This window comes from Malus sylvestris, chromosome 11 (assembly GCF_916048215.2).
Source record: "Malus sylvestris chromosome 11, drMalSylv7.2, whole genome shotgun sequence".
NCBI lineage: Eukaryota > Viridiplantae > Streptophyta > Magnoliopsida > Rosales > Rosaceae > Malus > Malus sylvestris.
This window is the reverse complement of record NC_062270.1, coordinates 36,267,904-36,290,595: the sequence shown is the minus strand read 5'-3', so window position 1 is coordinate 36,290,595 and position 22,692 is coordinate 36,267,904. Positions and strand designations below refer to the sequence as shown.

Here is a 22,692-nt window from a genome sequence, read left to right as displayed (position 1 = left end):
GGGGTGTGCACTTTGTAAAAAAGGTGTACAAGTTTTAACTGATTAGTGTACAACTTTGAAAGTTGAAATTTAAATAATGGGTGGTAAAAAATATCCTTTAAAATTAGGTTATTTTTGGGATATTCCTAACTGTAGGTAGTGTACAACTTTGAAATTTAAATAACGGGTGGTCAACGGAATTGGATGTCGAGAGAAAATTTTTGGGTGTATACAAAATCACTCTTTTGAAAATCATCTCAAATCTAAAGAGAGTGAAATGCTTGTGCATATTTCTCAATTGTTTTTGTAATTTAACATTAAAATATCGAGAAGCCTAGTTTCAAAATCTTACCTCGAGTTATTATTTGGACTGAAGAGTTCAAAAGTTTTTTGCCCAAAATAAGGGTTCAAAAGTTAATCAGCCCTAAACTTGAATCAATCAGGTGCCATCCATGGACCATGATATGAGTTCGTGATATCGAATTGCATTTTCCTTTTTACCAAAAGAATTGTCATGTATTCCAAAACATTATTTGCTTATGTACATGCATTACATTTGCATATTTAATTGCATGCATGTTTCTGAATTTCATGGATAGACCCAATTTTTTTGAAACCAGTAATACGGAGAAAGACTTACATGAAAATGGTACATCACAAGCATGGAATTGGTCCAATAATTAATTTTCACATGTAAGTCATTCTCTACACACATTATATTATTAACAAGATCCTGAAGATCAACACCAGCCCAATTGATGTTTGTGTTGAAGTGTGATCTTGCCTTGGCCCAAGATGGATCCAGCCCATGGACAAAGAAAGATCCATACACATGCTAGAGAATTCTAGCAAAGTTCAAGTTGGTGGAAGAGTCTAGAAGAATGGTGATGTTTCCACCAACATGCAAGATTAGTAGTTAGTAGAATTATCTAGATATCTCTAGCATGATGATTACATGCTTCTCCAAGGTTCCATCCATGCCTATAAAAGGAGAAGGCATCCACACCATTTGTATCAATCAAGCAACCAATCAACCAACCAACCAAGTGAGAGTGAGAAGCAAGAATAGTCTTGTAGGAGTGTGAGTGATCAAGAGTGTGTCTCTGGAAAGTGAGTGAGTGTCATAGCTTCTAAAGTTGTGTCCTTGTGAGTGTTGTAATATTTTGTGTGTGTAATACAAGTAATTTATTTACTTGTGTTGTCTCTCCAACACTTGTGTTAGAGTTGTGTACTCTTAAGTTTTTCCCCAACAGATCCCATTTACCATAACCTCTAGTTACATTGTACCAGTGTGACCAAAGTAACAAAAAGACAAATAAAATGAAAGATAAGAATGATCCATAAGAGAGATAACAGGAGATGGGGGAATCTGTGCAAAGGTTTATATTTTAAGGCAACACAATAACCAGTGTGACCAAAGCAGCAAAAAGACAAATAAAATGAACCTTCAGTGACAATCCATAAACCGAAAGAGAGATAACTATACTATTGCAACATTTTTTTTTATACAAGATAGTGTTGGAATAGAGAGTTCAACCTACAACCTTGTTCTTAATTACTTTCTTGGGTTACAAATATCTTGTTATATAATTTCTACATCAAATGTGAATAATCCAACTGTAGATATCAAAGTTTTGGTGAAAAGTAAATGTACATACACATTAAAGTTTGACATATCAGGACATAGGTGGCATACACTATGTGTCTCATAAATCATACATATGGCATGTAACTCATGAAAACTGGACGAGTCATCAAGAGTGACACGTGTCGACATTTGGCTAAAAGTAATTAAGGAATTATTCCAAATGTCAAATCACGAACTGAGCCATAAAACAAGTCTTGATTCTTTCGTTAATAAATCAAGCCCACAATCAAGGCCAAATCATCCGTAGGCAAGACTTGGATAGTCTATAAATATAATGCTAAAAAAAAAATGCTAGAAAATTATTCTCACACCCAGATGCTGAAGTTCTCAGGCCCCCAAATTCACAAACACTCAAACATTAAAGAAGACTCAGAAAACTCTCTGTGTTCTTCGTCAAACTCGTGAAGAATCATCAAGCACCACTACGAATGCCGATTCTTCCATTGCCACAAGTCAAACCCTTGCGGCATCTGTTTATCCAAGATCAAGTCATCACGACCTTTGGATAAATGACAACACACACACACACATGCACACTTTGTGGACATCAAATAAGAGGATTAAAATTTTAATTAGAGATTTTAACCCTAGACCCTACATTAATACAAATTCTTTATTTTTTACATGTGTTCTTGTGTCTTTGTTACAAGAAATTCACGTTTACACAAACAAGTATCATGTACTTATTTAATACAAATGATACTTAGTGAAGAGGGAGTTACACATAAGATCACGACTACAAGAGTGATTATTTTTAACCAGCTGAGCTATAGCTAGCTACATATATAGAACAAACCTATTGAGGTTTTAGACGGCTTGTGATGTATCTTATCCAAATGATTCTTCTCTAACATCACAACCTTAGTAGCACGTAATTATAAGTTAATGTGACCGGCTCCAGGGCTGGGTACTGATTGCGCTTTGACAGAACGAAGCTGATCATGAAGAGTAGTGATGAACTGCTTTCCAACGCTAACATTGCTTGGCACTGCATGATGACCTTCATGCTCACCCAAAGAAGGTAGTGACCTGTAGTCCGGATCAGTTTCCGTACCCGCCATCAAGCTGTCCTCCGAAGAAAGCTCGCCACCCTTTCCATTGTTTTCAACCCTCAGCAGCCTTCCGGCTCCAAAAGTGGGCATGCAGAAGGCAAAACCAAAGAGGAGGATAAGAAAGAATGGCTTATATGAACGAGCCATTTGCATAACAAATTTGTTAGCTAGCTAGTTGATGAAGTAATTTTGAAGAGGGGTTTAAAGTATATATATGAGTGCTGAGGGAGATGCGTGGGGGTCAAGTTATAACTGGCTAATTGAAAGTGATGACAATTAGATGGAATAGTTTGGGACATGCATTTTCGGTGGTCCATATTGATTTTGAAAAAGTAGAGAGAATGGTCATTGGAAGTTAGGTACACTTCAACTATAAGAAGCTCACATGCAGTTATGTAGAAATGTGACTCCTTAAATTACTCATGTACAAAGGTTACAATATATATAGGGTTTGAGGAAAACTCATACGCAGTTGAAATCCTAAACTAATTACAATTAAATATACATTCCATTAATTACATAGGAGAATCCGGAATAATTTATCTATTCTAACACCCACCCATCCCCACCCCTACCCCCGCAAACTAGACATTCCTAATCGAACGAGTTTGGAGAAAAAAAGATCGTGACGAGACTAATGGAGAGCTTTAGTAAGAAGATCAGCAATTTAGCAGGAGAAATATAACAAACCCTATGACTACGAGGGCCACCTTTTTTACAGACAAAGTGATAATTAAGTTTAACGTGGTGAGTGCGACTGTGCAAGCGTGCTGAACATGATTAGCAACAAGATAAGTAGCACTGAAATTATCACAATGAAATAATAAAACAGGAAAGGATAGCTGAATCCCGAGCTCTCTTAGAAGAAACAAATCTATGTAGTCTCTGCATGCGCATGAGCAAGTGACCGGTATTCAGATTCAGCACTTGACAGAGACACCGTTGGTCGTTTTTTAAAGTACCATGATATATCATGTAAAAATACGACTCATTGAATTAAGGGACACTTTGGATGCGGTCCCTAACTATCAATATTCTTTGACTGAAAACTTGTTGGTTTTCAATTTTTGATCGAAGTCGATGAAATTAATGTGAAAATGTATTTCTATGTAGGTTACTATATTTTTTAAATTAAAAATTGAAATTTATAGTTCTTGTATTAATGAGATTTAAAATAAAAAAACCCATAATTTGTGGATTAAAATGATTAAAATATAAATTATACTCTCCAATATATTGTGTGTGTGTGTATTAAACATGGGTACATTTTAAGATAAGAAATTGAAAAATTACATGAATGGGGCACATATAAGAGTAAAAAATTGGAAACCTTTTTATAAAAAATTAAGGGGGTACAAACTTATTCTAATATTTTTTTTTTTGGAAATGTTTTGAATTGAAAATTAGTTAGGAGTTTAATAAAGGTGTGAGTATTAAAATCCTAAATCAATTATTAATTTTTATTTTAAAAATTATGTAACTGACATGTAAATTCATTATTACATTAATACTAGGGACCTTAATCAAAATCTGAAAATTAATAAGGTTTCAATAAAAAAAATTAGTAACTAAAGACCAGATACTAATTTTCTTTGAATTAATCATGTACAAAGGTTACAATATGTGTAGAGTTAGAGAAAAACCCTCATGGTAGGAATCCAAAATTAATTACATTAATATTTAATATTATGTATAATTACGGAAGAGAATTCAGATTAATTTATGCTATAATAGCAAATTCAAGCACCACAATGATGTATTGCAAACCTATATCATGCCTCGTCATGTTAGTAAATTAAAATACGTTGTGGAGCATGATAGGCTCGAGATTTTGCCACTTTAACATCCAAATTACATCTGAGTTATTTTGCTATGACACACAATCACGTTGGCCTTCATTAGTGACAATTAGTTTCTATGAATTTTCCACTCAAATCAAAGACTCCAAGTCTTCAACTCACCATCATGACATTCCATTTTTGTCTTCGTTGGTTCCAGCACTCCAACAATGTTTGAGATTAAGACGTCCTTCTTTCTTGGGAAGTGTCAGCACTGCGTGAAGGCACCAAGTTGTTAAATTCTTTTGGAGTAAAATCGTCTTAGTTCAATGGCTCAAACTCAAAGTTGAAATTCATCAAATCTACCGTTTGATGACAAATCTACAGCGTCGTATTATCTGGGAGTTGTTTGCGTGCAAGAATAAATAGTTGGATCTTACATGGGTGATAGTCCATTTTGGAAAAGAAAAAAAAGTATGTTATTTAGACACAAAACTTACACTCTCTATTATAAGTGGATCGTACATACAATAGTAGGGTCCACCTCTATTAGAATTGGTCAGATTAATTTTTTTTTTTTTTGAATAAAACTATTGTATTACTACTCGTGGAACTTCTTCTATGAACAAGTATATAGAAAAAAATTAAACACAAAAGATATTATGTTGTCATGTCTCATGGAAATCTGAAGATTGATTACATTTTAACTTTTGATAATCTAACTTTATGTCCATAAATTGATTATGACTTCATCTGGATCATTAGTTTCTATGACTTTGGGACACACAATTAATCCTCAAGAGGTCGTATGCAAAAGATTGGTCCACCCACAGGAATATACGAAACCATCATTAGCTGAACCAAGTCCTCCATACACATCACGGCTTCCTGCAAGACGGACGTTGGACAACGAGGCATGCTTCCATTTGCAACATTAACTTGTGACACAAGACATTGCACGTGATGATTTTCTCCCCCTTGCTGCAAGACAGTCACTTCATCACTATATTGAGTTGCTAATTGTCTTACATTAATTGTTGCCGCATGATGAGGATAATTGCTGCCCCCAATTTTCTTCCCCCTACTGCTGGGCATTCCGCTTAGGACTAGCTGCTAATGCATGTACAGTGTCAATATATAACATGAAATATGATTAATTCAGGTTGCACGAACACGAGAATATAGTTCCATGCTTTTGTTGAATTCGTTCCCTGCAATATAGATGCATTAAATATGATTAATCCACTAAAGCTAGTTTCTAGTTTTAATTTATGGAATCGATATTTATTATACAAGCCATATTTTTTTATATACGATTTTTACAAGCAATGTTGGACAAAGGGAAATATAAACTACATGATCTCTAGTTCATGAGTGAATGCTAGCAAGTACCAGCTAGTTTTTTTAGCAAACAAGTCAAAGCTGAGATTTCCCAAGTTACGTAATTGGCAATGGAGTACAAACTGTACAATTAATCACATACAGGACCCGCTCCCGGGGGACTGACTTCAAAATCCGATGAACGTTAAAAAACGAAGTTGATGAAGAGTTAGTCATCTTGAATAGCTTTTCAGTATTAAATTTGCTTGGCACTGCACGGTGATCATCATGCTCACCCATAAAAGGGGATGACTAAATTTGTAGATAAAATTTTGGAAACTAAGAGACATGAAAGTTGATGATTGGTCTATTACTTAAACGTTGATAAACGTGCTTATTTTTATTAGTGACACATCATCTAATTTGCAAATTTAATCTCCCTAGCATTACCCGAAGAGAAATCATCAACAAACAAAACAAGTTATGTATCCTTTTGAATGATACATGGGAACCATAAATATGAAAGTAAATCGAATTATTAAGGAGCAACCAAGTGCAATAAAGGAGCATGTACATACATGTAATTGGAAATACCCTAGTGGACAAGGGGAGGTGAAAGAGAGAACAACAACAAACCTCAGTGCGCGACACGTCTGGAAAATAAAAGTTAATAAAAGAAAATCCCTACAACTTTTAAATTAGAATAATATAGGATCAATCAATTGAACTTCGAGGAACAATTAGTCCTCAGGAGTTCGTTTGCAAAAGACTTGATCCACGGAGTATATGCGAAATCATCATTATTAGCTGCACCGAATCCTCCATACACATTGCCGCTTCCTGCATGATCAACTTGATCAATTGTCAAACCATATGGTGGCACTGGTTTTGTACAGTGAGGTATGTTGTTGTTTATCAAGCTTCCATTTGCAACATTATCTTGTGAGGATTGCTGCACCTGATGATTTTCTCCCGCTTGATGCAAGGCACTATCGAGGCACGGCATGGAGCATTGTTTCCTCCAATTTACTTCCTTCGGCAGGGCACTCTGCTCAGGATCAGCTCCTAATGCTTGTACATTGTCAACACATGACATGAAGCTTTGATACTCCCTACTTTCTTCTCTTTGTAGGGCTTTTTGTTCAGAACCAGATGCACGTCCTTGTATATTTTTACTGATGAATGTTTTTAAGAGTTTATGCTTCCAAGTTTCTTCCCCTTGATGTAGGTGTTGCAGTCCCCAATTTCGCTTGCCATGAAAATCAACTTGTTCAAGTTGTAATGGTGTTTGCGGATGGACAACATTGTAAACAATGGATTGAGGGTGGAACTTTTGCAAAGGATCATAAACTTCTGGCCGTTGTACTTGTGGTATAAGATATCCCGCGTTGTTTGGTAAGAAGCATTGCTGCTTTTCTTGTGTCTCAAGCGGCACTACTTGCTTTCTATCCAAGTCTCCGTAGTTACTATCTCCATTGGAGATATCCATATTATTGTCTCCAAGCATCTCCTCCTCTTCTAGATCTCCATGTTTCCTTTTCTTCTCGGATCCGTTGACCTTTTTTCTAAGCATGCATAGAACAATCTTATTCTCCTGCGTTTCATAAAAAAAAAAAAAAAATTTATTTCTTTAATAAAATCTAACATAAAGTGAATACCACCCAATTTCTATCTGCACTCCATTAAAATATAAATTTAAACTTTTTTTAACTTGACCACATTTGTTTCAAAAAATACCCTCAAACACCAACACCGCACACGCAAACACCCCAAGGCAACCTCCTACCAATATCTGAACTTCTCCTCTTTTTTTTTTTTTTTTGTGTGTGTGTGTGTGTCTTTTCTCTGTATTTTTTAATATAAACCAACACGTTGAATGAGAAAAAGAAATTCATTGATGTTAGTTCTAAATAAAACTCAAGCCAACATATGACAAACCCTAAAACTCTGATTTGTTTCTTCTTTTTTTTCAGAATAAGAATGATCTGATCTATCATGGGATTTGAATTCCAACCCACCCGAACCTGCTATACATTTTTGTTTTTATATTTAGAAGATGGAAATAGAGATTGGAGAATTCAAGCAGTCCAAGGAAGCTCAAAGAGTAGGAGGAGGAGGAAGAGCTATAGTCTATAGGCATGAGCATGAGCAAGCAGGTGAGGAGACGCTTCAGTCGAGAACGTGCCGGAGTTTTTGTTTTTGAGCCGATTTAAGATTAGGGTTTGTATATATTAAGGCTACTTTGTTTCCTTTTTTTCCGAATTTTCCCCAAAAAAAGGAAATCTAAAAATTATGCTTTCTTTAAAAATCTCGTAATCATAATCTCAACGAACTCTTAATTAAAAGATAGAACACACAAAAAAACAAAGGAACCGAAAGGTATATATGCACACAAAGAAAGACTAACTGACATAGAAAACACATGCAAAATAAAACACAAAGAAGTATATGTACTCACTTGTTTAGGCTCAAGTACCAGCTTTTGATCAATGTCGAACTCATACATGATCCAGCGATCTTGCTGATCATCAGACCCGTTCTTGCTGTAGCTAAATCTTTTTTTATGGCCAATAACATCTTCACTGCCAGAATTTTTAATTTCAGAAGGGCGGTTTTCGCCATTCCACTTGCTGCCGGACGGAAGGGTTCTACAGATACGTGTTCCCTCTGTGGTCTTCAACTTGAGCGTAGTGAAACAGTAGAGGTCGTTACTCAACTTCAAGTCGTTTTCTCTTTTTGTTTTGAATTTCTCCCATATATCCCAAGGTTCCATGACGCCGTAGAGATCGAAATCAAAGACTGGGGAGTTACCTTGGCCGGGTACCTCCTTTCCGTTCACTTTGGGCTGAAGGTAATACAGAATAAGTTCCTCATCCGTGGGGCAAAACCTATAGCCTGCTGGAAGATTCATTAATGAAATTCAACCTGAAAACTGAGAAGTATGTGAGTGAACGAGAAACCTAGCTAGGGATAGGGTAGGGTTTTTTTTATTGTTAAATAGGGGGTAGGGTTTAGGTTTTTGTTTTGTGATTGAATAAATAGTACGTTAATATACTAATTACTTAACCATCAATGAGTAGGATTTCCAAGCAGAATAATGATAACAGTGGAATTATTAAGAAAAAAATGATACGGGGAATACTTCTCCATGGCTGAGTAAATTTGGCCTCAAAATCCATCTCTAATTCTACCTCTTCCTCCTACCTACGTACATCCACATACATCATGCATGTAATGTTACTGTAAAATTATTTTCTTACGAATTATATTATTTTCTTTATAAATAAAATAAGAGAAATTGAGATGCATGGCATGGCTGATGGCTGCTGCCCAGGCGGAAGTTGAAGAGACGACAAGTGGGCAGAGGAAGAACAGAGGGATGAGGCATGAGAGATAGGTGGTGGGCCAGAATTTTAATTATTCTTCATTGAAGCAAATGTAATATGAAAAACGGAGTAAGAGTAGTTTTTTTAATTAATTATTTTACTTTTCTCAAAAATTAAAGAAGCACAAAAGAAAATATATTTGGAAATTCTCTCAAAGTAGTATTTTTTTATTAATTATTTTACTTTTCTGAAAAATTAAAGAAGCACAAAAGAAAATATATTTAGAAATTCTCTCAAATTCCTACTCATATAGACATTTAAGGTTTTATCATAAAACCAATTAGCTATATAGAAAGTAATTCAACCTCTTATAAGCCCTTACAAACCGATGTAGAACTATTTTACATTCACATCCTTCCCTCGCACTCATCGGCCTTCTCTCGATGACAGACCCATGCGAGAGGTTGATTGACCTGATTCACAATCGGGTTGCATCTTTTGAAATTCGGGTCGGTTATCAATCTTTGTTGATTTCCCCTTTACATTTTACTTTTTACCAGATAAAGTATTACAGACTCTGTGAGGCTACTAGAGTGATGCCACATGCAAACCAACTGAACAGTACTAGAGAAAAAACCAAGGCCTCGTTTTGCATCCTCGAATTCAACTTTTTTTGTTTTTGAAACTAATGAACGCTCAAGTAATTTAGTACAACAACAACAACAACAAAGCCTTTTCCCACTAAGTGGGGTCGGCTATATGAATCCTAGAACGCCATTGCGCTCGGTTTTGTGTCATGTCCTCCGTTAGATCCAAGTACTCAAGTCTTTTCTTAGGGTCTCTTCCAAAGTTTTCCTAAGTCTTCCTCTACCCCTTCGGCCCTGAACCTCTGTCCCGTAGTCACATTTTCGAACCGGAGCGTCAGTAGGCCTTCTTTGCACATGTCCAAACCACCGGAACCGATTTTCTCTCATATTTCCTTCAATTTTGGCTACTCCTACTTTCCCTCGGATATCCTCATTCCCAATCTTATCCTTTCTCGTGTGCCCATACATCCCACGAAGCATCCTCATCTCTGCTACACTCATTTTGTGTACGTGTTGATGCTTCACCGCCCAACATTCTGTGCCATACAACATCGCTGGCCTTATTGCCGTCCTATAAAATTTTCCCTTGAGATTCAGTGGCCTACGACGGTCACACAACACGCCGGATGCATTCTTACACTTCATCCATCCAGCTTGTATTCTATGGTTGAGATCTCCATCTAATTCTCCGTTCTCTTGCAAGATAGATCCTAGGTAGCGAAAACGGTCACTTTTTGTGATCTTCGCTAGATTGCTCCGGTCATTAGTGTTGATAAGTATATAAATGGATAGAGATAGGAAAGCAAACACAAGATGTACGTGGTTCACCCAGATTGGCTACGTCCACGGAATAGAGGAGTTCTCATTAATTGTGAAGGGTTTACACAAGTACATAGGTTCAAGCTCTCCTTTAATGAGTACAAGTGAATGATTTAGTACAAATGACATTAGGAAATATTGTGGGAGAATGATCTCGTAACCACGAAACTTCTAAGTACCGGAGTGTGGTATCGTCTTGACTTGCCTTATCTGTCTCATAGGTAGATGTGGCATCTTCTCTGGAAGTACTCTTCCTCCATCCAGGGGTGGTATCTGTAACTGGTGGAGATGCACAAGGTAATGTATCAATTTCACTTGAAGCTTACTTGTAGTTTCAGGCTTGGTCAAGCGCGATACAAACCATGTAGTAGGAGTCCCCCAAGTCGCCGAGCTAGGGGATCTGCTGAAAGAGGTGACAGACAAGGTAAGCAATCAGAGCTCCGGCTGATTGTTCACATTCTCCCTATCTTGCAGGCAGCATGAAGGATAAAGAGAAGAAAAATGAGAAGAGATGATATGGGATACTTTTGCTTTTGAAGAAGTAACTTTCCATAGACTTATTCTTGAACTGGGCTGGAGGGTTTTCTGGTTTCCTCCAGAGTATAAGGCCGACTGAAGAATTTGAGGGTCAAAACAAGTCCATCAAATCTAGAGTACGTTCGACCCTGCTGATATGGGATACTTTTGCTTTTAACAGAGTAGTGGATGTATCGGCACGTGTGCTGTTACGCTTGTCTCCACATGCTTCCTTGTATCCTTCTCACTTGCCGTATCTGTTCCTCAGGCAGATACGGTATCTTCCCTGGAAGCATAAGATGTTGAAGATGAGTACTCGAGAGCAATGCCAGGTAAGTAATCAGGTAAGGGGTTCCAGGCAGTCAGTTCCTGACTGGAAGCTTGATTCCAAGTGCTGACTGATTGCTCTCTTTCTCCTTGTCTTGCAGGTAAGAACAAGGCCAAAGGAAAAGACAGGGAAAAAGCATGATATGGGATACTCTTGCTTTTAACCCTGATGATATGAGATATTCTTGCTCTAGTATAGCTTGTTTATAGAGGTATTATCGGGGGGAAAGAAAGCTGAATATTTCGAAAGGCTTCGTTGGGAGTGCCCTCTCAGATAAGAGGAAGGGTTGAGCATTTTTGCAGGTCTGCCAGTCCGTTGGGGATGGAGGTCGACATATATAGGAGTCTCCCTAACATCAAGTAATAATGCTATTCCTTTACCCTACTTGGTCATAGCACGGTAGTGGGAGCTGTCAGCTTCACATGTTTTAACTCTGTCAGAGCACTTTGAAAAAGTGGTCTGTGGTATCTGGAAAGCTGATGTTGCGTGTGAAGATTACAGACAAGCTTTATCCAAGGAGATCCAGCTCTTGAAGTTGGGAAAGTGGTGCCTCTTCGGTTTTCGAACAAGCAATCCTGTCGGGGATCTGGCTCTCGAGATTCGGAGAACGATGCCTCTTCAATTTTTGAGAAAGCAATCCTGCTGGAGGTCTGGCTCTCGAGATTCGGAGAGCGGTGTCTCTTCGATTTTTGAGAAAGTAATCATGTTGGAAGTCTGGCTCTCGAGATTCGGAGGGCGGCGCCTCTTCGATTTTGGAGCAAGCAATTTTGTTGGGAGTGTTTTCTCGAATGTGAGTAAAGGTTGGGCATGTTTGCTAGTCTACCTTGCCACGAAGCACAGAGGTTGACACACAGGGACTTTCCAATTATCCAGCAGTGGTACTGTTCCTTTACCCTCTCTTCGATTTTTGAGAAAGTAATCATGTTGGGAGTCTGGCTCTCGAGATTCGGAGGGCGGTGCCTCTTCGATTTTGGAGCAAGCAATCTTGTTGGGAGTGTTTTCTCGAATGTGAGTAAAGGTTGGGCATGTTTGCTAGTCTACCTTGCCACGAAGCACAGAGGTGGACACATCGGGACTTTCCAATTATCCAGCAGTGGTACTGTTCCTTTACCCTTGTGGGTAATAATATGGTAGCTAGACCTTCAAAATTTATGTGTCTAAACTTTGTTAGTGTTGTTTCTTTGCTATTCTTTTACCCTTCTTGGTCAGAGCTATGTAGTGGGAGCTGCAAGCTTCACGTGTCTCAACTTTGTCAGAGAACTTTGGCAAAGTTATCTGTGGTACCCATGAGCTACTGTTGCGTGTGGGAAGTGGATGATTGAACAGTACGATTCATGTGCTTTCTACTTTGCCATAAATCTTCGACAGAATGCCCATAATTTCTACAAAGCTGAGTGTGCGTGTGACAGGTGCTGACAAGGCTGGAAAAGTAGGTGCCTCTTCGATTTCTGAGATCGGCCCTCGTGGTCTCTGAGCAGCCCAGCTTTTGAGAAAGCAAGCCTCTTCGATTTCTGAGATCGGCCTTCGTGGTCTTTGAGCAGCCCAGCTTTTGAGAAAGCAAACGCCTCTTCGATTTCTGAGATCGACCCTCATGGTCTCTGAGCAGCCCAGCTTTTGAGAAAGCAAACGCCTCTTCGATTTCTGAGCAGGCGCCTCATCGATTTCTGAAGCTTCGTCGAGTGCCGATTTTTATAGGGGCTGACATTAAGTTTCAAAGCACACTTGAATATCCACCAGTAGAAGCTCTATTCTTGCACTTCTAAGATCTTGATTTGTTCGACCTCTTCTCTCTTCAACACCTTTGAAAATGTCTGGCCCCTCCGACCGTCGTTTTGACTTGAACCTTGTTGAAGAGGTAGCCCCACCTTCTCCAGACAACATATGGCGCCCATCCTTCGTCTCCCCTACTGGTCCTCTTACCGTTGGGGATTCCGTGATGAAGAATGATATGACCGCTGCGGTAGTGGCCAGGAACCTTCTCACTCCCAAAGATAACAGACTACTTTCCAAACGGTCTGATGAGTTGGCTGTTAAGGATTCTCTGGCTCTCAGTGTTCAGTGTGCAGGTTCTGTGTCTAATATGGCCCAACGCCTATTTGCTCGAACCCGCCAAGTTGAATCATTGGCGGCTGAAGTGATGAGTCTCAAACAGGAGATTAGAGGGCTCAAGCATGAGAATAAACAGTTGCACCGGCTCGCACATGACTATGCTACAAACATGAAGAGGAAGCTTGACCAGATGAAGGAATCTGATGGTCAGGTTTTACTTGATCATCAGAGATTTGTGGGTTTGTTCCAAAGGCATTTATTGCCTTCGTCTTTTGGGGCTGTACCGCGTAATGAAGCTCCAAATGATCAACCTCTGATGCCTCCTCCTTCTAGGGTTCTGTCCAGTACTGAGGCTCCGACTGATCCCCCTCCGGTGCCTTCTCTTTCTGGGGCTCTACCGACTGCTGAGACTTCTCCTAAGCAACCTTTGTGAAGGCTCCCTCTTGTTTGTTTATTTTGACTCAAGTATATGTACATATTTGTAACTTATCGGGGATATCAATAAATAAGCTTTCTTTTATTTCAACGTATTGTGTTAAATACACCAAAGCCTTCTTCGCTAAGTTCTTGAATTTTCTTTTGTTGAAGCTTGTATGTTGAAGCTTTGTGAGTGGAGCATGTAGGTTGAGGTAGTGTTCCCTTAATTTACCGAGTGAGGAAAACTTCTCGGTTGGAGACTTGGAAAATCCAAGTCACTGAGTGGGATCGGCTATATGAATCTTAGAACGCCATTGTGTTCTGTCCTGTGTCATGTCCTCTGTTAGATCCAAGTACTCTAAGTCTTTTCTTAAGGTCTCTTCCAAAGTTTTCCTAGGTCTTCCTCTACCCCTTCGGCCCTGAACCTCTGTCCCATAGTCGCATCTTCTAATCGGAGCGTCAGTAGGCCTTCTTTGCACATGTCCAAACCACCGTAACCGATTTTCTCTCATCTTTCCTTCAATTTCGGCTACTCCTACTTTACCCCGGATATCCTCATTCCTAATCTTATCCTTTCTCGTGTGCCCACACATCCAACGAAGCATCCTCATCTCCGCTACACCCATTTTGTGTACGTGTTGATGCTTCACCGCCCAACATTCTGTGCCATACAGCATCGTCGGCCTTATTGCCGTCCTATAAAATTTTCCCTTGAGCTTCAGTGGCATACGGCGGTCACACAACACGCTGGATGCACTCTTCCACTTCATCCATCCAGCTTGTATTCTATGGTTGAGATCTCCATCTAATTCTCCGTTCTTTTGCAAGATAGATCCTAGGTAACGAAAACGGTCGCTCTTTGGTATTTCTTGATCTCCGATCCTCACCCCTAACTCGTTTTGGCCTCCATTTGCACTGAACTTGCACTCCATATATTCTGTCTTTGATCGGCTTAGGCGAAGACCTTTAGATTCCAACACTTCTCTCCAAAGGTTAAGCTTTGCATTTACCCCTTCCTGAGTTTCATCTATCAACACTATATCGTCTGCGAAAAGCATACACCAAGGAATATCATCTTGAATATGTCCTGTTAACTCATCCATTACCAACGCAAAAAGGTAAGGACTTAAGGATGAGCCTTGATGTAATCCTACAGTTATGGGAAAGCTTTCGGTTTGTCCTTCATGAGTTCTTACGGCAGTCTTTGCTCCTTCATACATATCCTGTATAGCTTGGATATATGCTACTCGTACTCCTTTCTTCTCTAAAATCCTCCAAAGAATGTCTCTTGGGACCCTATCATACGCTTTTTCCAAATCTATAAAGACCATGTGTAAATCCTTTTTCCCATCTCTATATCTTTCCATCAATCTTCGTAAGAGATAGATTACCTCCATGGTTGAGCGCCCTGGCATGAACCCGAATTGGTTGTCTGAAACCTGTGTCTCTTGCCTCAATCTATGCTCAATGACTCTCTCCCAGAGCTTCATTGTATGACTCATTAGCTTAATACCCCTATAGTTCATGCAATTTTGTACATCGCCCTTATTCTTGTAGATAGGCACCAAAGTGCTCGTTCGCCACTCATTTGGCATCTTCTTCGTTTTCAAAATCTTATTGAAAAGGTCAGTGAGCCATGTTATACCTGTCTCTCCCAAAACTTTCCACACTTCGATTGGTATATCGTCTGGGCTTACTGATTTTCTATGCTTCATCTTCTTCAAAGCTACAACCACTTCTTCCTTCCGAATTCTACGATAAAAGGAGTAATTTCTACACTCTTCTGAGTTACTCAACTCCCCTAAAGAAGCACTCCTTTCATGTCCTTCATTGAAAAGATTATGAAAATAACCTTTCCATCTGTCTTTAACCGCGTTCTCTGTAGCAAGAACCTTTCCATCCTCATCCTTGATGCACCTTACTTGGTTTAGGTCCCTTGTCTTCTTTTCCCTTGCTCTAGCTAATTTATAGATATCCAACTCTCCTTCTTTGGTATCTAGTCGCTTATACATATCGTCATAAGCCACTAACTTAGCTTCTCTCACAGCTTTCTTCGCCTCTTGCTTCGCTTTTCTATACCTTTCACCATTTTCATCGGTCATATCCTTGTATAAGGCTTTACAACATTCCTTCTTAGCCTTCACCTTTGTTTGTACCTCCTCATTCCACCACCAAGATTCCTTTTGGTGTGGGGCAAAGCCCTTGGACTCTCCTAATACCTCTTTTGCTACTTTTCGGATACAACTAGCCATGGAATCCCACATTTGGTTAGCTTCCCCCTCTCTATCCCACACACACTGGGTGATTACTTTCTTTTTGAAAATGGCTTATTTTTCTTCTTTTAGATTCCACCATCTAGTCCTTGGGCACTTCCAAGTCTTGTTCTTTTTTCTCACTCTTTTGATATGTACATCCATCACCAACAAGCGATGTTGATTAGCCACGCTCTCTCCTGGTATAACTTTGCAATCCTTACAAGTTATACGATCCCCTTTCCTCATTAGAAGAAAATCTATTTGTGTTTTTGACGGCCCACTCTTGTAGGTGATCACATGTTCTTCTCTCTTCTTAAAGAAGGTGTTGACTAAGAAGAGATCATATGCCATTGCAAAATCCAAGATAGCTTCCCCATCCTCGTTTCTCTCCCCAAAACCATGGCCACCATGAAAACCTCCATAGTTGCCTGTCTCCCTGCCCACGTGTCCATTTAAATCTCCTCCTATAAATAACTTCTCCGTCTGAGCAATTCCTTGCACCAAGTCTCCAAGGTCTTCCCAAAATTTCTCCTTCGAACTCGTATCCAACCCTACTTGAGGTGCGTACGCACTAATCACATTGATAAGTTCTTGTCCTATTACAATCTTGATTGCCATGATTCTATCTCCTACCCTCTTGACATCTACAACATCTTGTGTCAAGGTCTTGTCCACGATGATGCCAACACCGTTTCTCGTTCTATTTGTGCCCGAATACCATAGTTTAAAACCTGAGTTTTCTAGATCCTTTGCCTTACGACCAGTAGGCACATAATATTTATCCTTCTCCTCACCATAACTTCTACTACTTCCATAGATTTTCCCGTCAAGGTTCCTATATTCCACGTTCCTAAACGCATTTTGCTCTCTTGAACTCTACCCTTCTGTCCTAGCTTCTTCACCCTTCCCCGTCTAATAGGATCAAAGTACTTCTTTTGTGTGTCCCGTGTAAAGTTGATAGGAGCATATGCTCCCAAACAACTTTGAGTGGAGTCGTTCGAAAAGAAGTTTCTATAGCCCCCTTGCTCATTTAACACTGCATCCGGGTGCCGATGGAGATACAGCGACCCTTGCTCACTTATCACTGTGCTCGGGCCACACAGCGCGCCACTTACGGGTGACGCCCTAGCTTTAGCGCGATTTCGTTCTGGATTCATTTTCATAAGGATTCGACGTAATCATGGGGTGCCGGCTGTCGACTACCTGACGCCCTCCCCCTCCTCCTTTATCCGGGCTTGGGACCGGCAATGTAAGATAAACTTACACGGCGGAGTTGCTCAAGTAATTTAGTAATATTCATAATTTTTGAAAACTATAACTCATGACCATTTTCAAATTGAACACCTAAGTTTGCTGCAACTGCAAACCAAAAGTTAGGCGGAGTCGAGGAGCAGCCTCCAAGCTGCTGCAAAACCGAATAAAGAGCTGGTTTAACTTGAACTAGAAAACCGATGAAAGTCATCTAACTTAGTCAAGCATGACTCCAAATTCAAAATGTTTTCTGGTTTAACTATACAGAACTTGTTCAGCTTAAAATTGACAATGTTAAGCAATTCCTAATTTCGTTCTGATTGCATGAAGTTCGATTAGGCCTTAATTTTTCATCTTATTTTGCTCCTGGATATATGGTGCTGCCCTCAGGCCACAAAGATCACTCTTTAGCACCCCTACCTGACCGCCTTCCTATCTGACTTCATATAAAACCATAATTAAGGCCTTGGGCGCTAGATTCAATGGAAGTTAATTAATGTATTATTTTGTCCAAGTAAAGGTAGTAGATGAATTAGCTATGAAGAAAACTAATCCCCTTCTAAGTGTCACAAAAAATGGTAGGATTGCGAGCGATAAGTTTTGCCATGGCTAATTCATCTTCTACCTTCACTTCCTGAAAATGCAATTCAATTCATCAATCAATACTTCTAGTGAGTTATCATATCCAAGTCAATTGTAGACAAGAAAAAGAGGCCTAAATTCCATTGCAGTGAGCCTCCATGATTTTATAGAAAATTTAAATTCTATTACAATTTACTTCATTTATGTGTTTAAAATGGTTTCTCAACATATCTTTCCATTCAGGGAAACATATATAAGAAGTGCACAAAAAGTTTAAAAAAGATTAAAGTATATTAATAAACACAAGCAAAAAGCAAAAGGAAAACAACAACAACAACAAGAAAAGGCAAATTAAGCAGACGATCTGTGCGCACCCAACTTTGAACAACTCCAAAGGTAGGGGAAGGGAATCTATTATTTCAAGTTTATAAAGAAAGAAAAAGCCGTTAGTTTGTGCTGCTGTGTCCTCAAAGTCTCAAAAAGCAAACCTGTGGCCTCCGCAGAAGACACATGCAGGTCTGAAAATTCCTTTTGCTAGCATGCAGACCATTTCTGCTTGATGGGTCACTGTATCATTCAAATCCAGCCACCAACATCTATGACTTTATCAATTAAGAAATTTGAAAGCTTACTTCACTACTGTGCCTATAATTATAATACCTAAAGAAAAAACATTCGAACGGTCAAGTCGTATACATTTTTTTACACTCTGATACAAGCGATATCGGGGGTGGGAAATCGAACATGCCATGAGAGCGGAGGTAAATATAGTTTTAACTACTTAAGCTACAAACTATTTGCTCAAACAGTCTAGTTGTTTTATATATCGATCTACAAACTATACGAGCATAAAATGACAAAAGTTCATTATATTATAAGCTAGAAATAAAATATACTTAACAAGATTTATCCATAACTCATATATAACTAAAGTTGTACAAGACACCTTCTTTTCCTCTTTGAACCTTTTCTAATTAACAGCTAATTAGTACTTTTTTCTCTTTGGGAAGCGATTAAAGGGGGTGTTTGAATTAGCTCTATGAAACGGAGAGCACCAACTGCTATTGCCTTCGAGAGCACCATAAGGCCTGCAACAAGAAATAAAACAACATAGCATCACCATTTTCAATGCTAGTTCAACATGCATAGTATTCGCTTCACATAAAATAACCCCATCCGTACATTCAATTGTTCCTCCGCAAGAGGCGCAGTACTATATGTGATTGCCAAAATTTTCACAAATATTATACATATTATATATAATTTCGTTATATTGAGAAAAAGTAGAGGGGAATATTTTCATGCCAGACTTGTAATTATTTTGTCATAATTAAAACGCTTATGTTGCTAGATTGTTCACCAAACCATTCATTCGGCTTGAAATAAATCCAATTAACAATCCAAATCCATTATGTATCCACACAAACATCTTATATCGTCAGACAATGTTACTCCCAAAGAGAAAACATTTCCCTTAATAAAAAAAAAGATAAAGAAAATCAAATATTTAAGAAACAAGCAAAGTATCTCACTCATGCACCACAGTAAACAGGGAATTCCCACAAAGTAAGAAAGCAAAAACTTACAGCGATCAAAGAGAAGAAGCGTCTGGGCCAAGCCATCTTGGCATTCTTAAGTTTGCAGCAGTATATTTCTTCATCTTCATCACAACACGATATGATAATATTCCCGGGTGAGTCAAGAAACACCCTCCGGCGTAATGGAGGAGACCACAGACCACTCTGCTTGTAATCGAAGTCGTATTGGGAAGCATCAAAAAACTTCCCCAGAAGCCTCTCAGATACCGACTTGGAAACCATTTGAATACTTGGAGTAGTACTTGTACAACTTGAAGAGCCTGCAGTAGTACTTTCCGACTTCGATGAGGCAGGTGAAGAAGGATCAGATGTGGACATATTGAGAGAGAGAGAGAGAGAGAGAGAGAGAGAGAGAGAGAGAGAGAGAGAGAGAGAGAGCGAGCGAGCTATATATGACCGTATCGTCTAGGCTTTTAGAAGTTTCTGAGATGGAAAAACATTGGTTGGGGGATTGGGGATTGAGGTTAGGGGGACATGCAATTATATATGGTGGGGACGTTATCGAGTACTATGATTTGAGGGTCTTTTTATTGAGTTCTTTTAGATGTAGACCCTTGCAACTCTTACACTATGTTTGGATGAGAGAAATAAACTTGAAATTTGGATAAAAGTCAGAATTTATAAATTGACATGCACCAATTCCTTTGTTTGGATTCATAAACATAGAAATTTAGAATTTTCGCGTGGAAAAAAAAACTTGGAATTTGGGACCTCCAATTCCCAAGTTTAAATTTCATGTAAATAAGTGTATTTTCCCAATTTCTATGATTGAGAGTTTAAAAATAACAAATTCCATATTCAATTCCATTTTTCTTTTAGGTTAACCAAACAAGAAAATTCACAAATTCTAGAAAATAAAATCCAGTCATTTTAAAATTCCGTATTAATCTTAAATTTCTTCATCCAAACATAGTGTTATTTTCTAGACAAAAACTCACCTAATTATAAACTTCTAAATAAAACCCAAATTTGAAAATGACTACTAAGTAGAAAAATAATTGACCTATTATTACAAGATATTTACAATGTGTACCACAATATTCAAAATAAATCAATAAATGTAATTACTCACCTTAATTATAATGAACAAATAGTTATTACACATATTATTTCCCCTAACAGATATATATATATATACACACACACACGTTCAAATGTATATAGTACTACCTTAAGCTCAACACACACATATATATATATATATATATGCACAGTACTACATATATGTTCAAACATATTATACTAATTAATCTACCTATATGTAAATTTATCATGAGCAACTAACATATATTTTGTAGGTAAATTAATGTTGAATCAAATAACATTCTTTTATTTAGTAGGTAATGTTGTGGCTCTGACAAGGGGAAGAGGGCCGGAGGCAAAGAGAGAAAAGAGAGAGAGATGTATATGTGTAGAGGATATGTTATTCCCCCTACGCAGTGCCTTTACTTATAATAATAAGAGAGAGAAGAAATCCTTCATCCCCAAGGAATACAAGTCCATATAGGAAAGAACAACTAGAATCAAATCTAGGAAAGTTTATAACACTCCCCCTTAAGTGTGTAAATACTCAAGGTAGATTCGGCATCATGTATAAGTTGAGGAAGTCAACTCATCGACGCTGATTATGGGAACAATGCTATTCTCAATAAGGTAGGAACTTCCATAAAGAAGTAAGTCTCACTAAAAAACCCTAAGGCTATGGCAGTCTAAGGAAAAATGCATGAGAAATGCAAAGTTAAATGAAACGTCTACATGACGTCATCAGGGATATGATCAACCCAAGGTGGGTTCCTCGTTAAAACATAGTTAGGTAGCAAAAATGCAGTGGGAAAAAATGCTCCTAATCGTAGGGCAAAAGAGTACATTAAGATCAAATAAGTATACTTTAGGATACTCCCTCTGAGTTTGACACAATTCTAAAGAGAACTAGCAATGTTACAATTCAAAAAGTTTATGCATACCAATTCCTTGAACAAGCTTCTAAAACGTCATCTTCGGTAGTGGTTTGGTGAATAGGTCAGCTAGATTGTCTTGTGAATGGATTTGCGTGACTTCAATCTTCTGATACTATTGTTGTTGATGTGAGAAAAAGAACTTTGACGCAATGTGCTTGGTGTTGTCTCCTTTGATGTAACCATTCTTGAGCTTTTCGATGTATGTTGCGTTGTCTTCATAGATCGTTATATGGACATCAACGACGGGGTAAAGATCGCAGGAGCTTCGAACATGGCCCACAACTGCTCTTAACCAAAAGTATTCCTGAGTTGCTTCATGTAAGGCGATAATTTCAAAATGGTTAGACGAAGTGGCAACTAAGGTCTGTTTAGTTAACCTCCAAGAGATTGCGGTGCTTCCAACGGTAAAGACATAACCCGTTTGAGAACGTGCATTATGCGGATCAGATAAGTATCTTGCGTCGGCATAACCAATAAGGCGAGAATCAACTCGAGAAGCGGGGGATGCGACATCACTCGAGGATCCATATGGATAGAACAAGGCCAAATCCATAGTACCCTTATGGTAAAGGAATATTTCTTTAACGCCAGTCTAATGTTTGCGTGTTAGTGCATTACTGTATCTTGCCAAAAGATTAACAGCAAAGGAGATGTCAGGTCTAGTGCATTGAGTTAAGTACAATAAAGCGCCTATCACACTTAATTAAAGAACTTTAAGCTCCAAAATCTCTTCATCATCCTCTTTCAGACGGAAGGGATCTCGTTTTGCATCTAGCGATCGAACAACCATAGGAGTACTCGAATGCTTCGCTTTATCCTCATTAAAGTGGCACAACACCTTCTGGGTGTAGTTCGATTGATGTACTAAGATTTCATCTAAACAGTGCTTTATCTCTAAATCGAGACAGTATTGAGTCTTTCCTAGATCTTTCAACTCAAATTCCGATTTCAGGTGCGCGGCAGTCCTCGCAAGCTCTTCAGGAGTTCCGATAAGATTCATGTCATGAACATATACTGCATCTATCACAAAATCGGAATGTGACTTCTTAATGAACACACAAGGGCATGGTTCATTGTTCACATATTCCTGACTAGTCAAATACTCACTCAGACGGTTGTACCACATTCTTCTGGATTGCTTCAAACTAGAGTGAACGCCTTAGCCAAATTGAGAGTGTGTTCCGGGGTTTGAAAATATTTGATCTAGTCAATGTAAGTCATTTAGAAAC

The 22,692-nt window shown here is 38.6% G+C and overlaps 1 protein-coding gene across 1 annotated transcript; it reads right to left on the bottom strand.

Annotated features, from left to right (window-relative positions):
* Positions 1-18,761: 18,761 nt before the first annotated feature.
* Positions 18,762-19,944, bottom strand: LOC126589957 (uncharacterized). The gene is made up of 2 exons (XM_050255412.1): positions 19,494-19,944; positions 18,762-18,995 (listed from the first exon to the last, which is right to left on the bottom strand). The coding sequence occupies exons 1-2, from the start codon at positions 19,821-19,823 to the stop codon at positions 18,969-18,971; spliced, it is 357 nt and encodes a 118-aa protein (XP_050111369.1). The 5' UTR covers positions 19,824-19,944; the 3' UTR covers positions 18,762-18,968.
* Between the last annotated feature and the right edge of the window lie 2,748 nt (positions 19,945-22,692).

Bases quoted from the DNA above. Each gene is read 5' to 3' on its own strand.
- LOC126589957 (XM_050255412.1), bottom strand. From the start codon at position 19,823: ATGTCCACATCTGATCCTTCTTCACCTGCCTCATCGAAGTCGGAAAGT. The intron at 18,996-19,493 runs GTAAGTTTTTGC...TTCTTGTTGCAG, and splicing joins GCTTCTTCTCTTTGATCGCT to GCCTTATGGTGCTCTCGAAG.